Source organism: Trachypithecus francoisi, unplaced genomic scaffold (genome assembly GCF_009764315.1).
Source record: "Trachypithecus francoisi isolate TF-2019V2 unplaced genomic scaffold, Tfra_2.0 Lachesis_group16, whole genome shotgun sequence".
NCBI classification, from domain to species: Eukaryota; Metazoa; Chordata; class Mammalia; order Primates; family Cercopithecidae; genus Trachypithecus; species Trachypithecus francoisi.
The window spans coordinates 36,624,850-36,647,621 of record NW_022681461.1 but is presented as its reverse complement, the minus strand read 5'-3'; the positions used below and the strand labels follow the sequence as shown (position 1 = coordinate 36,647,621).

The 22,772-nt window shown below is 37.3% G+C and overlaps 1 protein-coding gene across 10 annotated transcripts in view; it reads right to left on the bottom strand.

Annotated features, from left to right (window-relative positions):
- Positions 1 to 22,772, bottom strand: part of KDM4C (lysine demethylase 4C) — a 412,099-nt gene that overhangs the window by 142,923 nt on the left and 246,404 nt on the right. For all 10 annotated transcript variants that reach the window (XR_004443468.1, XR_004443467.1, XR_004443469.1 and 7 more), the window contains exons 13-15: positions 17,811 to 17,992; positions 15,359 to 15,572; positions 13,436 to 13,512 (exon numbers count right to left, since the gene is read on the bottom strand). Coding sequence is in view for 7 of the 10 variants with exons in the window: in XM_033237310.1 (XP_033093201.1) it covers positions 13,436 to 13,512; positions 15,359 to 15,572; positions 17,811 to 17,992 (473 nt within the window). In the remaining 3 variants the exon portion in view is untranslated. The remainder of the gene's footprint in view (positions 1 to 13,435; positions 13,513 to 15,358; positions 15,573 to 17,810; positions 17,993 to 22,772) is intronic.

The window sequence follows — 22,772 nt, the reverse complement described above, 5'->3', positions numbered from 1 at the left end:
ACTCATGATTGGTGAAAGTCATAAAACGGGGTTGGATGTTACATTCTGTGACTTTCTATGATGTTATATTATCCATCTTCAATGCAGTTTTCATTCATACTTGTGGCACTCTAACAAAATCCCACAGCCCTCAGTCCCTGAAAGGTCCCAGAAGAAACATCCAAATTTCCTGGAGAGAAACATCTACCAAATGCTATATTATCCCCCAAATTAAAAAAGAATCTTACACACATTCCTTTTTAGTTTATTATTTTTATACTAATTTTATTTTTATATTTATTTACCTTTTAGAATTTTATAATTTAAATTCTTCAGAAGATCACATAGAAAATTCTCTTTTGAACTGAAATTACCTTTCAATACTCTACAGAAGATTAGGACTTGGATTATAATTTATTGGAACAGAGGTAAATATTTAGGTTATCACCATATGCCAGGCATTTAACTAACATCCTCTTTCATAATTAAAAGTATATCCCTACAGTAGTGTTCATGTATTTAACAGAAATACTCAGCCTCAACAATTTTTCACTGTAGGCAGAAAACAGAAAATGGTGGGGGGAAACCCAGAAAGAAAGCACTCCAAACTCTACATTTTTATGCTGAGCATATTAGCATTACATTTTAAATTAGCAATAGCCTGCAGTAGAAACTGATGCATAGATTAGACACAAACTGTAGAAACTTAAGTCAAAAGTAATGAGAGGATTTTGGAGACAGGGCAGAACAAGATGGCCAAACAGAAGGCTCCACCAATCATCCCCTCCTGCAGGGACACCAAATTTAACAACCATCTATATCAAAAAAGTATCTTCGTAAGAACCAAAAATCAGGTGAGCACCCACAGTACCTGGTTTTTAACTTCCTATCACTGAAAGAGGCACTGAAGAGGGTAGGAAAGACAGTCTTGAATCACCAACACCACCCCTCCGTTATCCCCTGGCAATGGTCACACGGCATGGGAGAGCACAGAAATTGTAAGACAATGCATTGAATTCAGTGCTGCCCAGTCACAACACAAAGCAAACCCAGCTGAACTGACCTGATGCCTGCCCACAGAGGGAATATTAAACCAGCCTAAGCCAGAGGGAAATCACACCTCCCAGTGATCGAACTTCAGTTCCAGCAAGTCTCTCCACCATGGGCTAGAGTACTCTGGGGTACTAAATAAACACGAAAGGCAGTCTAGGCCACAAGGTCTGCAACTCCTAGGCGAGTCATGGTGCTGGACTGGGCTCAGAGACGCTGGACATTCAACTTACTGAGACACTAATCGAGGCAGCTGAAGAAGTACTCGTGTCACCTCTGACCTCAATTTCAGGCAGTAGAGCTCATGAAAAGAGATCCCTTCCTTCTGCTTGAGGAGAGGAAAAGAGAGAGTAAAAAGGATTTTGCCTTGCATCTTGGATACCAGCTCACCCACTATAGGACAGGGCACTGGTCAGAGTCATGAAGCCTCCACTGCAGGCCCTAGCTCCTGGACAACATTTCTAGACACATCCTTGGCCAAAAGGGAACTCAGTGCCTTGAAGCCAAAACAGACCTCGTATTGGCAAGACCCATCATGTGCTAACTAAAAAGCCCTTCAGCCCTGAATAACCAGCAGTGATACCCAGGTGGTACCCCACGAGCCTTGGGTGAGACTCTGAGACTTGCTAACTTTAGTTGAAAGTCAGCACATTCCTAGGCAATGGTGGCCACAGGGAGATTCTTTCTGACAAGAAAAGTACGGGGGAAAGTAAAGAGGACTTTTTCTTGCACCTTAGGTACCAGCTTGGCCACAGGAATTGGAGTACCAAGCAGGATCTTGGGATCCTCAATTCCAGACCTTGGCTCTTAGACAGCATTTCTTTACCAGTCCTGGGCTAGCGGGAAGCCCAGTGTCCTGAAGGTTGAGTCCCGGCTGGCATTATTCACCACAAACTGATTTAAGAGCCCTAGGGCCTTAATTGAACATTGGTGGTAGGCTGACAGTACTCCCCATGGGCCTGTAGTAGCGGTGGTCATGGGCTGAGGTTCCCCTGCCAGTAGAAATGGGAAAGAAAGATGGGAAGTACTGTGCCTTCTGGTTTGACTACCAGCACAGCTGCAGGACAACAGAACACCACGAACACATCTAAGGTTTTTCACTTCAGTCCCTGGCTCCTGGATGGTACTTCAGTACCCACCTAGGCCCAAAAGAACTCATCATCATGAAGGGCAGGACACAAGCCTAGCCAGCTTCACCATCTGCTGACTGTAGTGCCCCAGGGCCTTGAGCAAACCTAGTACCTAGTAGCCAAGCAGTGGCTACAGTGGGCCAGCGTTAGGTGAGACCTAATGCTGTGCTTGCTTCAGTTCTAAACCGGCACAGTCCTAGAGGTGGTAGCCACAGGGAGTCTTCTGTCACCCTACCTACAGCTCCACATGGCTCAGAACAGAGAGACTCCATTTTTTGGAAAAAAGTAAGGGAAGAGAACAAAAGTCTCTGCCTGGTGATCCAGAAAATTCCTCTGGATTTTATCCAAGAACACGAAGACAGTACCTCTACAAGTCTGCAAGAACCATAGTGTTACTGAGCTCGGGGTGTCTGCTAATGCAGATACAGCTTAGATCACAATGTTCAAGTCCCTTCAAATACCTGGAAAGCCTTCCCAAGGAGAATGGGTACAAACCAGCCTAGGCTTGAAAGACTACAGTAAATACCTAACTCCTCAGTGCACAGACAGATGAACATCCATAAGCATCAAGACAATTCAGGAAAACACGATCTCACCAAGTAAACTAAATAAGGCACCAGGGGCCAGTCCTGGAGAAACACAGATATGTGACCTCTCAAAGAATTCAAACTAACTGTTCTGAGTAAACTCAAAGAAATTCAACATAACACAAGGAAGGAATTCAAAATTATATCAGATAAATTTAACGAAGAGACTGAAATAATTAAAAAGAATCAAGTAGAAATTCTGAGTTGAAAAATGCTACTGACATTGAAGAAAGCATCAAAGTTTTATAAGGACAGAATTGATCAAGCAGAAGAAAGAACTAGTGAACTTGAAGACGGGTTATTTGAAAATACATAGTCAGAGGAGACGAAAGAAGAAAGAATAAAAACCAATGAAGCACACCTACAGGATCAAGAAAGCCTCAAAAGGGCAAATCTAAGAGTTACTGGCCTGAAAGCTGAGGCAGAAAAACAGATAAGGGTAGAAAGTTGGTCAAGAGGAATAATAACAGAGAACTTCCCAAACCTAGGAATGATATCAATGTCAAAGTACAAGAAGGTTACAGAATACCAAGCAGATCTAACTCAAAGAAGACTATCTCAAGGCATTTAATAATCAAACTCCCAAAGGTCAAGGGGAAAAAAATGATCCCAAAAGCAGCAACAGAAAAGAAAAAAATAACATTCAATGGAACTCCAAATATGTCCGTCTGGCAGCAGATTTTTCAGTGAAAACCTAACAGGCCAGGAGAGAGTGTCATGACATATTTAAAGTGCTGAAAGGAAAAAAAAACATTTATCCTAAAACAGTATAACTGGTGAAAATATCCTCCGAACGTGAAGGAGAAATAAAGACTTTGCCATACAAACAAAACCTGAGGGATTTCATAAACATCAGACCTGTTCTACAATAAATGCTAAAGGGAATTTTTCTTTTTCTTTCTTTCTCTTTTTTTTTTTTTTTTTTTTCTGAGATGGACTCTCACACTCTCACCCAGGCTGCAGTGCAGTGGTGCGATCTCAGCTCACTGCAACCTTCATCTCCCAGGTTCAAGCGATTCTCCTGCCTCAGCCCCACAGGTAGCTGGGATTACAGGTGCCCACCAAAACACCCAGCTAATTTTTTATATTTTTAGTAGAGATGGGGTTGTGCCACATTGTCCAGGATGGTCTCCAACTCCTGACCTCAAGCGATCAGCCTACCTCAGCCTTCCAAAGTGCTGGGATTACAGGCATGAGCCACCGTGCCCAGCCTGCAAGTTTTTCAATCAGAAAGAAAAGGAGGTTGATGAGTAATAAGAAATCAACTGAAGGTACAAAACTCACTGGTAATAGTAAGTACATAGAAACATGCAGCACATTATAAACACTGTAAATGTAGTATATAAAATACTCTGATCTTAAGGAGAAAGACTAAAATAAAAGATGAACCAATCAAAAACAATGACAACTTTTCAAGACATAGAAATTATAATGAGATATAAACAGAGACAACAAAAAGTTAAAAAACAAGGAGCTAAAGTGTAGAGCTTTTATTGGTTTTATTTTTGCTTATGTGTGTTTTTGTCTATGCAGTGCTAAGTGGTTATCAGTTTAAAATAATAGGTTATAAGACAGTATTTGCAAGACTCATCATAACCTCAAATCAAAACCATATAACATATACCTAAAAAATTAAAAGAAAGAAATTAAATCATACCACAAGACAAAATCACCTTCAATAAAAGGAAGAAATGAAGGAATGAAGAAAAGAAGACCACAAAACAAGCAAGACAAACAATATAATGGCAGAACATATCCTTACTTCTCAGTAACAATGGAAATGCACTAAACTCTCAAATCAAAAAACACAGAGTGGCTCTGAATGGATTAAAAAAAAAAAAAAATAACAAGACCCAATGATCTGCTGTCTACAAGAAAAGCACTTCACTTATAAAGACACGCATAGACTGAAAATAAGCAGATGAAAAAAAGATATTCCATGAAAAAAAGATATTCCATGGCAACAAAAGCAAAAAAGAGCTGGAATAGCTACACTCGTATCAGAAAAAATAGATTCCAAGACAGAAACTCTAAGAAGAGACAAATAAGGTCACTATATTATAATAATACAGAGGTTAATTGAGTAAGAGAATATAACAATTATAAATATATATGCATTCAACAGTGGAGCACCTAGATATATGAAGAAAATATTAGAGATAAAAAGAGAGATAGACTCCAATACAGTAACAGCTGGAGACATCAACACACCACATTCAGCAATGGACAGATCCTCCAGATAGAAAAGTAACAAAGAAATATCACACTGAATCTACACTACAGACCAAATGGACCTAACAGATATTTACAGAACACTTCATACAAAGGTCACAAGATACACATTCTTTTCCGCTGCACACAGATCATTCTCAAAGATAGGTCATGTTAGGTCACAAAACATGTCTTCAAACACTCAAAAAACAGTGAAATAATATCAAGCATCTTCTTTGGCCATAGTGGAATAAACATAGAAATCAATGACAAAAAGAACTTTGGAAGATGTACAAACTCATGGAAATTAAACAATATGCTCCTGAATGACCAGTGAGTCTGTGTAGAAACTAAGAAGGAAATTGAAAACTTTCTTGAAACAAATGATAACAGAAACACAACATATAAAATCTATGGGATACAGCAAAAGCAGTACTAAGAGGAATGTTTACAGCTGTAAGAGCTTATACAAAAAAGAAGAAAAACTTCAAATAAACAACCTAACAATGCATCTTAAAAACCTAGAAAAGCAAGAGCAAACCAAACACAAAATTAGAAGAAAAACAATAATAAAGATAAGAGTAGAAATAAATGAATTTGAAATGAGAATACAACAGATCAACAAAATAAAAAGATGTTTTTTAAAAAGAAAGAAAAACAAAACTGACAAACCTCTATCCAGACTAATAAAAAAGGAGAGAAGATCCAAATAATTAAAATCAGAGATGAAAAAGGAGACATTACAACTGACACTACAGAAATTCAAAGGATCACTAGTAGCTACTAGGAGCAACTATATGCCAATAAATGGGAAAATCTAGAAGAAATGAGTAAATTCCTAGAAATATTCAACCTACTAAGATTGAACCACAAAGAAATCCAAAATCCAAACAGACCAATAGCAAGTAACGAGATCAAAGCCATAATAAAAAGGTCTCCCAGTAAAGAAAAGCCTAGGACCCAATGGCTTCACTGCTGAATTCTACCAAACATTTAAATAAGAATATCAATCCTACTTAAACTCTTCCAAAAAGTAGAGGAGGAGGGAAAACTTCCAAGCTCACTCTGTGAGGCCAGAATTACCGATACCAAAACCAGAAAAATGAAACATCAAAAAAAGAAAACAACAGCCAACAGCCCTGATGAACACTGATGCAGAAATCTTCAGCAAAATACTAGCAAACCAAATTCAACAACACATTAAAAAGATATTCATCATGACCAAGTGGGATTTATCCCAGAAATACAAGGATGATTCAACATATGCAAATCAATGCATATCATTAGAATGAAGAAGAAAAACCATATGATCATCACAATTGAGGCTGAAAAAGCATTTGATAAAGTCCAACATCCCCTTCATGAAAACCCTCAAAAAACTGGGTACAGAAAGTACATACCTCAACACAATAAAAGCCATATATGACCAACTCACAGCTAGTATCATTTTAAATGGTGAAACATTAAAAGCCTTTTCTCTAAGACCTGGAACAAGACAAGGATTCCTACTTTCAATGCTGTTATTCAACACAGTACTGGAAATCCTAGCCAGCGCAATCAGACAAAAAAAGAAAAGAAATAAAGGGTTTGCAAATTGGAAAGGAAGAATTCAAATTATCCTTGTTTGCAGATGATATAATCTTGTACTTGAAAAAACTTGAAGACTCCGAAAAACGACTAGAACTGATAAATTCAGTAAAGGTGCAGAAAATCAATATATAAAAATCAGAGCATTTCTATATAGCGACAGTGAACAATCTAAAAGAGAAATCAAGATACTAATCCTATTGACAGCAGCTACAAAGAAAAGTAAATATCTAGGATTTAACTTGACCAGAGAAGTGAAAGATCTCTACAATGAAAACTATAAAACACTGATGCAAAAAATTGAAGAGAAACAAAAAATGGAAAGATAATCCATGTTCATGAACTGGAAGAATCAATACTGTTAAAATGTCCATACTACCCAAAGCTATCTAAAGATTCAATATAATCCCTATCAAAATACTAAAGACATTCTTCTTAGAAATAGAAAAAAAAAAAATCCTAAAATTTATATGGAATCACAAAAGACCTATAACAGGCAAAACTATCCTAAGCAAAAAGAACAAAATGAAAGAATCATATTACCTAACTTGAAATTATAATACAGAGCTGTAATAACCAAAATGACATGGTAATGGCACAAAAATAGCCACTTAGATCAGTGGAAGAGAACAGAGAATCCAGAGGTAAATCCATACATCTATAGTAAACTCATTTTCAACAAAGATGACAAGAATATACATTGGGAAAAGGGCACTCTCTTCAATAAATGATGCTGGGAAAATGAGATATTTATATGCAAATGAATGAAACTTGACCCCTATCTCTTCCCATATACAAAAATCAAATCAAAATGGATTACAGACTTAAATCTAAGATTTCAAACTATGAAACTAATAACAGAAAAATTTGGGGAAACTCTCCGGAATACTGGTCTGGGCAAAAATTTCTTGAGTAATACCCCACAAACACAGGCAACAAAGTAAAAATGGATAAATGGGATCACATCAAATTTAAAAGCTTCTGCACAGCAAAGAAAAACACAAAGTGAAAAGACAACCCACAGAAAGAGAGAAAATATTTGCAAACAACCCATCTGACAAAGGAGTAATAACTAGAATATAAAAGGAGCTCAAACACTATAGGAAAAATACCTAATAATCTGATTTTTAAAATGGGCAAAAGATCTGAATTGACATTTCTCAAAAGAAAATATACGAATGACAGGCCGGGCGCGGTGGCTCATGCCTGTAATACCAGCACTTTGGGAGGCAGAGCAAGGTAGATCACCAGAGGTCAGGAGTTCGAGACCAGCCTGGCCAACATGGCGAAACCCCATCTCTACTAAAAATACAAAACTTAGCTGGGCGTGGTGGCATGCACCTGTAATCCCAGCTACTCAGGAGGCTGATGCAGGAGAATTGCTGGAACCCGGGAGGCAGAGGTTGCATTGAGCTGGGATTGTACCACTACACTGCAGCCTGGGCCATAGAGCAAGACTCCGTCTCAAAAAATATATATATACATATATATATACACACACACACACACACACATATGACAAACAGGTATATGAAAAGGTGCTCAACCACTGACATTCTTCACAAAATTAAAAAAACTAACTGAACACATGAAGCTAGAGACTAGGAAGATGGTTACCAGAGTCTAGCAAGGGTAGTAGGGATGGGGGAAATGGAAATGGTTAATGGGTACAAAAAAAAACCCCAGAAAATGAAAACACTTAGTATTTGCTACACAATAAGGTAACTACAGTCAAAAACAATTTAATTGTACATTTTAAAGTAACGCAATGAGTATAACTGGATTGTTTGTAACAGAAAGCATAAATGTTTGAAATGATGTATACCCCATTTAATCTGATGTGGTTATTATGTATTGCATGCCTGTATCAAAATATCTCATGTAACCCATAAATACATATACCTATGACATACCCAAAAAAATTACAAATAAAAATATTTTTTAAAAAGTAGTGAGATGTATATGAAAAGACAAAATAATGAGACACAGATACTAATATCGGAGTACTGACTTTTGATACCTAAAATCTGGATTTGGTAATGTTTGGAATGTGCTCTAAAATGATTATACAAAAAAGGAGGAAAAATTGCTCCAAAAAGAATTATATAAATAGACCAAAAAGGGTTTCAATCAAACAAAGCTGAAAATGAAATAATAAAGCTGGTTTATAAGCTGTAAGTCAAACGCTATAGCTGTCAGATAGTTGTGTCTATTTATTTGGGTAATACCGAAATAGGGTAAGGCAGGGACTCAAAGCGATGACATATAATTAGAATTATAAAATATATAAACTGTATCCAAGGATTGACAGTTATTTGTGGAGTTCTTTGTATCATTTCATTTCAGTTGAGGATGGGCATACAGCCATAATCTTAGAATCCAAATTAGGGTACAATAAAAAAATTGTAACTAATCTCTCCTCAAGCATATGCAATTGAAGCTGCAATACACATTTTGGTTTTTATTTTAATGGACATGAATGGAAAAGTAAGAAAACGGGAGCACAATGAATCAGAGTGAGGTCTGAAGCTGATCTTTAGAAATGGTGAGGACACAGAAAGTCACAGATAAAGATCCAGCCTATGTCACTATGATCTCCATCTTCCTAATTTGAGCCCAGAGTGACATCTAGTCTTTATAATTGGAAAATAAAAAGAGAGGTGATCTATGATTATTGACTCCAGCCATGCATACACCCTCCACTTTCTTTTTTGCCCAGGCTGAAGTTGAAAAAATTACTACATTTTAACATGAATTTATTTATTTATGTCTGGGAATGGGTGAAATAATAAGATGTCTTTGATTCTAAAATATTAACTCTATGATATAGTATTCTTATAGTCTCTCTTTTTAAAAAGAATCTTTAAAAAATAGAACCACCACATATAATTCTCATATTCCTCATAAAAAATGAACACGAGGTGTTCAACAGCACTTACCATAAAACAAAACAGCAATAGAACAATTACATTTGTTGTATAATCATGTGTCTCAAACTAAATATGCTATAGGAATATTTTACATTCCTGATGAATAACTTTACCTTCACAAGGCAGGTTTCTTTAAAAAAATTCCAGGAAATTAGGAATGACAGTTAGTGAACTACAGGCCACCAATGAAATATCATCTGGCTTCAGCTGCACTATTTGATTTCCATGAGCTCCTTTAGAGCCCTTTATTTACAAGGAGGCTAGGGCTCCTCTGGAGTGTAAAGCTGAAGATATGAGATTGATTGCTGAAGAAGTCAGTTTTAAGGATACTTTTAAAACGCAATCATTGCAGCCACAAAATTTAAAGAAATCATACTTAAGTGTTTAGTAAAAATTAATATTGCAACACTCACTGCCACACTAAATCAGAGGGTTAAAGTCAGAATATCAATACTGTCAGTTACTTTTCTACAATACTTAAACTTCATTCAACTATTTTTCAACAGAAATAGGAATGGAGCTTCACAGAAAAAGTACACTCAAATGGATACGCTGAAAAAACAATTGGAATCCACTGTGAATTCAGGTCATTTACAGGTAGAAATAAATTATGTAGGTCTAAAAATCATTGTAATGTTATATTCAAGAGTTCCCAGTTCAAATGTAAATTGATAGAGATTTACATAGTTTCAATATTAAAAAACAAATGGCAAGATTGTATTTTGAGGGGACAAGGAGTTAAAATTAATAGAAAGATGCTTTAAATCTATTCCAAAGAGTGATTAATCGTAGTATTTTCTGTATGAAACATGCTACATGAAAACAGCATAATCAATCAGAATAGCTTTAGAATCAGGGTGAGTGGCCTAGACCTGGCCCTGGGTCTGCCATGCAAAGGACAATGGTACCTTGGACAACAGGACTGCTCAGTGTGTGAGCACAGGAGCCAGGCAGTAACTGTGGATGGAACAGAGAACTCTTAATGCCTTGGTGAGCTGATTACATAATCTCTAATTTCTAAATTTATGATTCAGGGCAAAGGAGAGAACATCACTGGCCAAACTGATTCTGCAATACTTTATGGTGGCTCATGTACCAGGAATAGGACCTATCTAATAAATAAGAGCTTGATATATTTATATAGTCAAGATCAGAAGCAGGACTTCCTGGCTGTGTTAAATATGTCTTACATTTATTAACATAATAATCACATGAAAGGAAAATACAGTCATGTGTCACATAAACACATTTTGGTCAAAGATGGACTGCATACATGACAGTAGTCCCATAAGATTGTAAGGCTGTTTTTCTTTTGTATTTTTTCTATGTTTAGGTACACAAATACTTACCACTGTGTTACAACTGCCTACACTACTCAGGACAGTAGTAGCAATAGGCTACATCGTAATACCAGCACTTTAGGAGTGTGTAGCGGGCTATACCATCCAGGTTTGTGTCAGTATACTGTATTATATCCACACAATGACAAAATTGCCCAACGATGTATTACGCAGAATGTATCCCCGTCATTAAGTAATGCATAACTGGACCGAAATGTTTTCTGGGCCCACTGATGCAGTGACTTCTTAAATGGGAGATAAAACCTCTAACATTAAATATACCAGATCATTCAGACCATAAAGAGTGTCCATATTTTTATCTCTTCTTTCACTCCCCAAAGTGAATGCCAGCAATAAAATCATCCAGAAAGACACCCCTCTCAGACTTACTGAGAACTAAATATACACAGTCATGACAAAAATTTTCATCCTGTAAGGCGTATTCTTTATATTGTCATTCAGGTTTTTAACTTCAGTTGCAAGGAAGTGTAATTCTCTGTCATTAGAGATCATTGAGGAATAAAGTAAATGCTGCTATTACAGCTGAAATCATCAAGCTGAGCACCTGCTCTGAGATCATGAGTGAGGGATACACTGCTGTGGTCTGATTGTTCTTCACTTTCAAGAATGTTCTGATTCCTTTTGAAAGAGAATTTTTAAGAAAAATTAAGGTAAAACTTAATTAAATGGCAACAAAATTGACATAGATTGTTGGAATGAAAATCGAAGATTTGAAGTAAGCTAAATTTTTATATTATTATTATTATTATTATTTTCTTCTGCCCCAAAAAATCTGCAGGAAAGTAGTAAGGTAAATTTTTAACAAGGTCTTTAGTAAAAACAATTTAGGTCAAGTCAATTCTTTGTCTCTAAATGGGGGATCATTTGTTATTAAATGTTCTAAAATTCACAGCAATGCCTAGTACAGACCAGAAACTCTAAAATGTACTAAGGTATAAATGTAAGGATGAGTAAGTGGGGAAAGACCTTATGCTAGTTGAAAAGTTGGATGTGACATCAGGCCCAGTGGCTGATGCCTATAACCCCAGCATTTCAGGAGGCCAAAGTGAGAGGATCACTTGAGCCCAGGAGTTTGAGAACAGCCTGGGCAACATAGTGACACCTTGTCTCTACAAAAGAATTTAAAAATTAGCCAGGCATAGTGGTGCATGCCTGTAGTCCCAGCTACCCAGGAGGCTGAGGTGGGAAGATCACTTAAGCCCAGGAGTTTGAGACTGCGGTGAGCCATAATTGTATCACTGTACTCCAGTCTGGATGACAGAGTGAGACTCTGTCTCAAACAAAGAAAAATAAATGTTGGATATGAACATGGTTTCTTCAGGGGTCACTGAGGATCCCCTACCTTGTTACTTGAAACACTTTTCAAGTATTGCAAAATAGGGATGGACAAGATAATGAAGCAAAATTCTGAAGCCTTGAAAACGTAAATGTGGACACGATAAACTGACAGTCCCTGCAGGTTCCTAAGTAGAGGACTGACACCAGAAATTTACCTAATAGTTGGGTACGGTGGCTCACGGCTGCAATCCTAGCATTTTGGGAGGCTGAGGCAGGTGGATCACCTGAGGTCAGAAGTTCAAGACTAGCCTGACCAACAAGGTGAAACCCTGTCTCTATTAAAAATACAAAAATTAGTGAGGCATGGTGGCAGGTGCCTGTAGTCCCAGATACTCAGGAGGCTGAGGCAGGAGAATTGCTTAACCTGGGAGGCGGAGGTTGCAATGAGCTGATATCACGCCACTGCACTCCAGCCTGGGCAACGGAGTGAGACTCCATCTCAAAAAAAAAAAAAAAAAAAAGGACCAGGAGCAGTGGCTCCCTCCTGTAATCCCAGCACTTTGGAAGGCGGAGGCGAGCAGATCACGAGGTTAGGAGATCAAGAACATCCTGGCTAACACACTGAAACCCTGTCTCTACTAAAAATACAAAAAATTGGCCAGGCACCGTGGCTCAAGCCTGTAATCCCAGCACTTTGGGAGGCCGAGACGGGCGGATCACAAGGTCAGGAGATCGAGACCATCCTGGCTAACACTGTGAAACCCCGTCTCTACTAAAAATACAAAAACTAGCCGGGCGAGGTGGCGGGCGCCTGTAGTCCCAGCTACTCGGGAGGCTAAGGCAGGAGAATGGCGTAAACCCGGGAGGCGGAGCTTGCAGTGAGCTGAGATCTGGCCACTGCACTCCAGCCCGGGCGACAGAGTGAGACTCTGCCTCAAAAAAAAAAAAATACAAAAAATTAGCCAGGTGTGGTGGCGGGTGCCTGTATCTCAGCTACTTGGGAGGCTGAGGCAGGAGAATGGTGTGAACCTGAAAGGCGGAGCTTGCAGTGAGACAAGATCTCGCCACTGTGCTCCAGCCTGGGCGACAGAGTGACACTAAGTCTCAAAAAAAAAAAAAGAAAAGAAATTTACCTAATATTTCTACAATGGATATAGAACCACGAGGTAAGATGCTTTTGAGAGGGAAGACTAGAAACACAAGGAAGTGTGGAATTGTATCTATAAGCACCTGAGCAATCTGATCTTTTCATTAGACTCAAATGTGACCACCGTGAGTGGGGTGGGAAGAAAGATTAAGCAATACTAAAATAAGCCACTTACTGCTGTCCACGCATTTCTTTTGCACCGGGCACACAGCCATCCATCACAGATCTCATGAGAAGGAATACCATAACAACCTATAAAATAATAGTATGTATCCATGCATTAGGTCTTTTTCACCTTTAAAATATTGCAGATCTCAGTACTGAAACAAATAAAAATGGAACACTAGCCTACCATACTGTCTTGATTCTCACTATATAGAACAAAACATAAGCAAGGTGAATGTGAGTCTTATTGATAACTAACACAATAGTTATAGAGAATACTTATGGAACGTCTTGAATGGGTAATAAAATTTTAAAATGTCAAGTCTACTAATTTGTTCACGCACAGACATCTCAAAATAAGTTGCAATCCATGGGGCAAAGTTTAAGGAAATGTTAAAAATAATACAATAAATACATTGTGACCTAATATTATTAAATTAATTTAAATTTTGAAGTAATTTTAAATTACTTCAAAAATTAAGTCTAACTACTATCAACCTCAATGATAAGGCAAATGCTGCAAATTCAGAGTTAGCAATGAAGGAATATTTTCAATTCAATTTGTCTATTCAGCTCATGCCTGACCCAAAATAACTATCTAAGGTGATGGCTGATTATGCAAATATACATAGCAATTACATGGCATCAAGGAACACATGTCACTCTGACTTCTTGAGATAAGAGAATTTTGAAATATTTACATGAGTAATTTTTAATATTTCCGATATTAAAACCCCCTCCTTATAAGAGGGTTAAGATTTAATGAGTAATTTTTGAAAATTTCTATAACATTTGAGATGGAAACAAAATAACAGAAATGTAATTTCCCGAGAAAAAAACCTATCATAGTTAACCATGTCCATGAAATAATGAGTTAAAGCATATGTGTATAAAATAGTATGGTTACACTGCATAGCTGCTACATTCAGGAATCAGATTATATCCCAATAATAGGTATACACAAAATAGTGCTTTACCTATTGTATACACATAACAATGTAAGGTGTGTATATGCATGTGTGTGTTACAAATTGCCTTCAATACAAAAACAAGATGGCTATTATTACATTTCAAGCAGATACTGTTTAAATCCTTTAAGTAGATAGTATTTAATTAATCAATGATAAATGATGAAGCTGTTTCAACCCTAATATAAAGCAATTATTACTCTGAGGCAAATACAGAAGATAATATCTATATTATAAACCATTCAAACTACATTGACAGAGGACAGGCCATACCTAAGCGAGTTACTAGAATATGTGATTTGGTAAGATCTGGAATATTAAAATGCCTTAAAATACAGTTGTAGTATATGAAATCCCTTTTACATATTTCATAGGATTTACATGGCAGATCAATAAATGTTTACCACTTATCCAACTGTTAAAAATAATAAATTGAGATAGGTGTGGAGACTATCTCAGTCCAGGGATAAAACAACTGTAATGACTGTTCTCCCCTGGAAGGCAATAGAGATTTCCACCCTTACGAACGAAAAAAAGTTAACTCAATACAACAATTCTCAGAATAACCAAAGGAACATCCATTTCTCTTTTAAAAGTCACAAAGAAAAACAGTCTTCAACAATATCAGACTTTCAAATTGTTTTTATAAGCTAGATCTTAAAGTAAGTAAAATTCAAGCATGTGAAAGGAACTCCATGATGACTCCTCACCTGGACCCCAAACAAACAAACCAACAAAAAAAAAAACCCAGACCTGCTCTCCACTGATACTACATGAAAGTGGTGAAAAAAGGATGAATATACTAACTCATACTTTTACTAGAAGAAATGTGAAAAAGAATGATATCAACCATGAAGAATGCCAATAGTCCATGCAACAGATCTGACAGGTCCCAAAAAAGTGAGAAATAAAGATGATGTGAAATGCTGAAAAGCCAGTGATTGATGAATTATAGATCCATTTACTTGCATGAACCCGTACGCAGCACTTTGCACAGGAAATCAGAAGACTTGTTCCATCCTCTTCAAGGAAGGCATTGGGTGGAGAATATTCTATATTTTCTTCACTATAAATAAAACACATCTCTGGTATAAGGGGCTTAGTCTTGCCTTCCAACGTAATGACTTCATCTAATTTTGTCTCCCATCTAGCATCATTTTCTTCATTGCTGCTATCTGGCTGAAAAACACAACGTTTCCACATGAGTGAAAAACATGGAAAAGAGCTCATCATTCTAGTCACTCAAATCCACTAACTCCTGTTCCAGACACTAACTTCTAACTTTTGTTCTTCCTGTTGTTCTCCTTGATCAAACTACTAGTTTTTTGGTTTTTTTTTTAAATCAACATTCCACCTCAGACTCCCACCCAAAAGCTAATCTGCAGGAACAGGACAATATTCTATTATGTCTGTTCATATAAGAAAGTGACTGGCTACTCTAATTGTGTCTTCCCAAAATTAGTTCATGGAAAGCATCCATTCTTTTGCTTCTTCATATGCACTGCAGTTAACAAATCTGTTTTCATTTACTGAAGAATCATATTTTGCTACACTTGAAGGAGTGTACAAAGACCCCAGTTTTAATCTGTGCAGCAGTATTAGGAGAGGCTTTAAGAATTTTTGCCTCATCACAGTATTTGAAAGCAAGAGAGAGAGAACTGGCACATGTCACTAAATAAGAAAGGATAATGTATCAAACAAAACTATCACCTCACACCAAAAGATAGAAAAAAATTTAGTATTTACTTGAAAGTATAAGTAATGAATTACCTCACAGATTTCATATTATTTTATGTTTTATACTGTATTATTTTATATTAAATCTCCACAAATCTTATAATTTTAGTTTGAATTTTTTCATTATTGAGACATATACAGATTATAATGTAGAAATAAGAATCAATAAGTAGTTAAAACCCAGAAATTTAATGACTAAAGGAAGAGAAAAATAATGTTTATCACTCACCAGTGCCACACTAAAAAACATGAAGGGAATAAATTATTTCCTCAGTTACAAAGGTCTGAAAATGTGAGATACCACACATTTTCTTGCTCTGAAATGTCTGAACAGAACAGTTTATTTTTATAAAGAACTCTAAGACAGACATAATCTTGAATAAAATATTTGTTTCTATAAATAAAAATACCGGCCGGTCGCGTTGGCTCAAGCCTATAATCCCAGCACTTTGGGAGGCCGAGACGGGCGGATCACGAGGTCAGGAGATCGACACCATCCTGGCTAACACGGTGAAACCCCGTCTCTACTAAAAAATACAAGGGCGAGGTGGCAGGCGCCTGTAGTCCCAGCTACTTGGGAGGCTGAGGCAGGAGAATGGCTTGAACCCGGGAGGCGGAGCTTGCAGTGAGCTGAGATCCGGCCACTGCACTCCAGCCTGGGCAACAGAGTGAGACTCAAAAAAATAAATAAATAAATAAAATAAAAAATAAAAATAAAATAAAAATATAACCCAAAACATAATGTTCATGTCAATACACTTCATAATATACTGTACCTTAAAATGAACCACATAGTTCCACCCTTACAAGATTCCTAAAGATCATTTCAACTGTTTGAGTGCTGAGGACTGTGACCCTCCATTAGCTGAGGTGCTATCAGTATAGTATCCATGGAATGATGCTGAAAACAACATCAAGCACAGCCAGCTAATGAGGATAAACTGGAAAATGTAGTTTCTAGTGAGTCTTGGCTGTGTCTTTTGCATGTTCCACTTGGAAAGGTGAAAAGAGACACTTAAAATTTGGACCTAGGGCTGACATTTCCATTATTTGAGAATGACATTTTCAAACAACAACAAAAAAAAACAGAGATAAACTTAAAGTTACATCTTTGAAAGTTTCTACTATTTGTAAGCTTTAAGTTGTGTTTCTTGGTAAAAGAGGTAGAGAAGTTGAAAGTAACCCCCCCATGAAATAAAATATGATACTCAGAAAAGATTTGGGAGACCAAGTGGAAGGATCGTTTGAGGCCAGGAGCTCAAGACTAGCCTAGGCAACATAGTAAGACCAAATCGCCAGAAAAACTAAAAAATAAATTTAAAACATTAGGCAGGTATGGTGGCTCACACCTACAGTCCTAGCTACTGTGGAAGCTGAGGCAGAAGGATCGCTTGAGCCAGAGTACAAGCCTACGTGGAGGCATGATTATGCCACTGCACTTCAGCCTGGGCAACAGAGCATGACCCTATCTCAAAAGAAAAAGATAAAGTATTTTCAGAAAAGCGTCCCCCAAGGAGGATGTAGAAAGTGTTTGTGGTTCTATGAAAGCCATCAGCCACCTAAGGATGTCTTCCTTCTTATGTGCAAAGGAAGCCCACAACAATTTATAGTGATCTTGTGGTATGTGGTCACACGGAAAGCAGAGCAATGAAGGCAACTCTGACAACAGCCCCCCTTTACCTTATGATATGGCATGAGCAGAGTGCAGATGGCACAGTGCGGCTTCATCCTGGCCACTGTTGCATTATACTCTTGCTCAGCTGCGAAGTTAGGGGACTTCGTCTGCCAAAGGTGGATGAGAGGTTTCGCCCAAGACTCTGTTTCTTCCACTTCCTCCTCAATGGACAGAACCTCAGGCAATTCTTAAGGAAGAAGGCAGGAAAATATTGTGAGCATGGGAACCAGGGAAAACAATCACCCTGAGTACAAAAGAAGCAAACATTCCACAGAATCTGTGATATTAAGGCCAGAAACCAAACCTAGTTTGTCTTTCAAATACATCCCGAGAGAGCCAGAATAAGGGAAGTTGCCTTATAATCCTCCTCAAGCCTCAAAGACTAGATCAGATCTCATGGCCAGACAACCACCCTTGTTTTGTGACCCTCCCCATCCCTACTAGAAATAACTACACTGTTCCCTCCTTCCCACATGACTCCTTCCATGTCTCTACTGGTATGGTAAAAGCTCCAATACTAAAATAGGTTTATGTGTATGAGATTATCTTCTAGTTATCAGAGTAATTCACAATCCAGAAACTATTTTGCCAATTTTTACTTTCTTCATCTAACATAGTACATGGTTCAATAAAAGTTTAATTGAACTTCACTGAATTAACTCCTGGGTTCAAGAATTTATTACAATTAACATTTTTACAGAGCAGCTATAAAGTGCCAAGCAATATACTGGCATTACACGGATATAAAAGAAAATCCCTAGTCAGATCTTCTCATTTGTTCCGTAAAATACCCCTAGAGGGTCAAGTCTTTTAAATGTATATTTCTTTTTTCTTTTTCCTTTCTTTCTTTTTTTTTTTTTTTTAAGATGGAGTTTTGCTCTTTGTGCCTAGGCTAGAGTACAATGGTGCAATCTCAGCTCACTGCAACCGCTGCCTCCAGGGTTCAAGCCACTCTACTGCTTCAGCCTTCCGAGTAGTTAGGATTACAGGCGCCCACCACCACGCCTGGCTAATTGTTTTTGTATTTTTAGTAGAGATGGAGTTTCACCATGTTGACCAGGCTGGTCTAGAACTCCTGACCTTAGGTGATCCACCCACCTCAGCCTGCCAAAATGCTGGGATTACAGGCATGAGCCACTGAGCCTGGCCTAAAATGTGTATTTCTTTACTCCACAAGAACAGCACTTTATAAAATCTTACAGAGCACCAGAAAAATACAGAAAGACACAACATGTTAACAAAAAACTCTTCATGCCTATAGCAGAGGGCAGTACATCAGAACAAGTGGCCAGAATAAAAGCTGCACCCAGTGTCTAGGGCTGTGACACATTCTAAACATCTGCATGAGTAGCTTTCATAGTCCGATAAATGAATACTGTAGAGCAATGTGCTCAACTACAAAGCACTGGTGAGTGAGTGTGTTCCAGCCCTTGCCATGTTGACTTACCTGTTTCAGAAAAAGTCAAATTAAATTTGTACTGATGGCAAAATGGCAAGGACTGAATGAGGCTGAAAATAACTCAAAATATGTCAAATGCCAACTGTAGCACAAAGGGTGGCATTATTATAATAATCATGTCATCATGGTTGTTGTTGTTATTATTTTTACAATGGAAAACACTTGGTATTCACCCATGGGTAGAGTATTTGAAAACAAAAGATAAGAATCTTTGCCTATATTTGCAATAAAGTAATCTGACTCTAAATGTAAACTGTTTCTCGCAGCACTTGGCCTCACCATAATAGCAAAAGGAGATGGCTAAAAAATTATTATAGCACAGGATATACTACAGCTAATTTTATGCATTTATGATTTAATACCGCACCTTTATATTTGGTTACATCCGTGTTTGTGTGCATATGTGGTGACAAATTTTAACTTTTTATAATAGATTTATGTTTATAGTAGTAAACGATAAAACAGTCTTGTATCTGCATATATTTTATGCATTCATGACCTATCTTTTTCTTTATTTTTTAAATATTTCTAGGCTATATGATTCATTTGTGAGTTTTTTCAAATTGTTCCAAGTCTACGAGAAATGTTCTAACGTACTTATTGGAAAAAAATGGCATGTAAGCAGACCCAAACAATTCAAACCAGTGATGTTCAAGGAGTCAATTGGAATTGAAAGATAACCGCCATTCTCAAAACATGATCGGTGAACTCCAGGGGATGCACAATCCTGTTGCATGGCATCTGTATAGTCAAAACTACTTTCATAATAACGCACGTTATTTGACTATGTTACCCAGTTGAGATTTGTTAACGGTGATACAAAAGCAGTAGAGAGTAAAATTGTTGGTGCCTCAGCATGAATCAAGGCAGTGGTACCAAAGGAATCTTTATATTGACTACCTCATACTTACAGAGGTAACAAAAAGGCAGTTTCTCTTAGTAATGCCTTTGATGGGGGGGAAGCATCAATTTTATTAAATCTGTGGGAAAAAAGGAATGTATGCATAAAATATTTCTGTACACACTGAAGTTCAAGAGTAGTCTTTAGAAAAGCCCTTGTGCAATTCATTGAATTGCAGGTTGAACTGCCTGCCATTTTCATGGAATGCCACTTTTTCCATGAAAAAAATTATTAGCAGACAAACTACGATCATTCAGACTTGGGTGGCTGGCAGGAATTTTCTTGAAAATAAACAAAAAAAAAAACCTGTCAATTTTTTAAAAAACAACTAGAGTATTTGTGAACAATGATAAAAATCAAGCTTATAAGTCACAATTAAAATTTCTGGAAAATTTTTATCCATTACTGTAAGCTCAACAGATCCCAAATGCTTTTAAATCTGTCTCTGGTGGAAGTGATAATAATAATGAATGTAATTTTTTATATCATATAAAGAGATGCGTCAACATCTAAAAGATCTGGATAACTCACATCTTTGTTTGCTAACGCATAGTAACAAAAATCATGATGGCCGGGCGCGGTGGCTCAAGCCTGTAATCCCAGCACTTTGGGAGGCCGAGACGGGCGGATCACGAGGTCAGGAGATCGAGACCATCCTGGCTAACACGGTGAAACCCCGTCTCTACTAAAAAATGCAAAAAACTAGCTGGGTGAGGTAGCGGGCGCCTGTAGTCCCAGCTACTGGGGAGGCTGAGGCAGGAGAATGACGTGAACCCGGGAGGTGGAGCTTGCAGTGAGCTGAGATCCGGCCACTGCACTCCAGCCTGGGTGACACAGCGAGATTCCATCTCAAAAAAAAAAAAAACAAAAAACAAAAATCATGCATGGATTAAAAAGCCACTTAAAATGCAAGACACACCAATGAACTTTCAGCTTAACAGAGTATAAAAAAATCACTGATATGATTTTAGGTTTCACACTGAAACTAAACTACTGTTTGTCAGGTTTTGATAGAGAGTCAAAGAAGAATGTCCCCTTAACTATCTAGAAAGGTTATTAAAATACTGCTTGCTCCCTTTCCAACCACATTATCTGGGGGAAGCCGAAATTTTCATCATATTCTTCAACCAAAACAACATAGTGCAAGAGATTGAATGCAGAAGCAAATAAAAGAATGCAGCTGTCTTTTATTAAATCCAATACTAAAGACATTTGAAAAAAATATAACATCTCCCCAACCTGCAGCCCCTGGTAACTAGCACCCTACTCTCTGCTTTTACAAGTTTGATGTTTTTAGATTCCACATATAAGTGAGATCATGTGGTATCTGTCTTTCTGTTCCTGGTTCAATTCACTTAACATAATGTCCACCAGTTTCATTCATGGAGCAGCAAATGTCAGGATTTCCTTCTTTTATAAGGTTGAACAGTATTGGACTGTGTACACATACAATATTTTCCTTATCCATTCCTTGATTGATGGATACTTCAGATTTATTTCATATTGTACTTATTGTGAATAATGCTGATTGCACATGTAAGTGCAGATATCTCTTTGACATACGGATTTCATTTCTCTTATATCCTTTGGACAAACCCAGATGGGGATTTCTGGATCAAAAGGTAAACCTATTTTGAATTTTGTTCAGGAATCTTCATACTGTTACCCATAATTGCTGTACTAATTTACATTCCCACCAACAGTGTACAAAGGTTCCCATTTCTCTATATCCTAACCAACACTTGTTGGCTTTTTGATTATAGCCATTCTAACAGGGATAAGAAGTGAGGTTTTCATTTGCACTTTCCTAATGAGCTGTGATGTGGGGTGTTTTTCATATAACTGTTGGCCATCCATATGTCTTCTGCTGAGAAACATCTATTCAGGTCCTTTGCCCAGTTTTAATCCAGTTAATTGTTTTCCTGCTATTTAGCTGTTTAAGTTCCTTATATATTGGGATATATATATAAGGATATTATGTATCCTTATATAATGTCAATATTGGGATATTGATAACTTATCAGAGATATGGTTTGCAAAATAATTTCCCACATTCAGTAGGTTGTCTCTTTACTCTGTTCCTTTCTTCCTTTCCTTTGCAGAAGCCTGTTTGATAAAATCCCATGTATATATTTTTGCTTGTGTTGCCTGTGCTTTTGGAGTACAATTGCAACAAAAGCAAAAATTGACAAACGGGATATAATTAAACTAAAGAGCATCTGCACAGCAAAGGAAACTATCAATAGGGTGAAAAGACAAACTACAGAATGGCAGAAGATTTTTGCAAACTATGCATTTGACAAAGGTCTAATATTCAGCATATAAAGGGAACTTAATCAAATTTACAAGAAGAAAAACAACCCCATTAAAAACTAGACAAATTACATGAACAGACACTGTCCAAAAGAAGACATACATATGGCCAACAAGCATATGAAAAAAAGCTCAACATCACTGATCATTAGAGAAATGCAAATCAAAACTACAATGAGATACCATCTCACACCAGTCAGAATGGTGGTCATTAAAAAGTCAAAAAATAACAGATGAGAGCAAGGTTGTGGAGAAACAGAAACACTTATACACTGTTGGTGGAAGTATAAATTA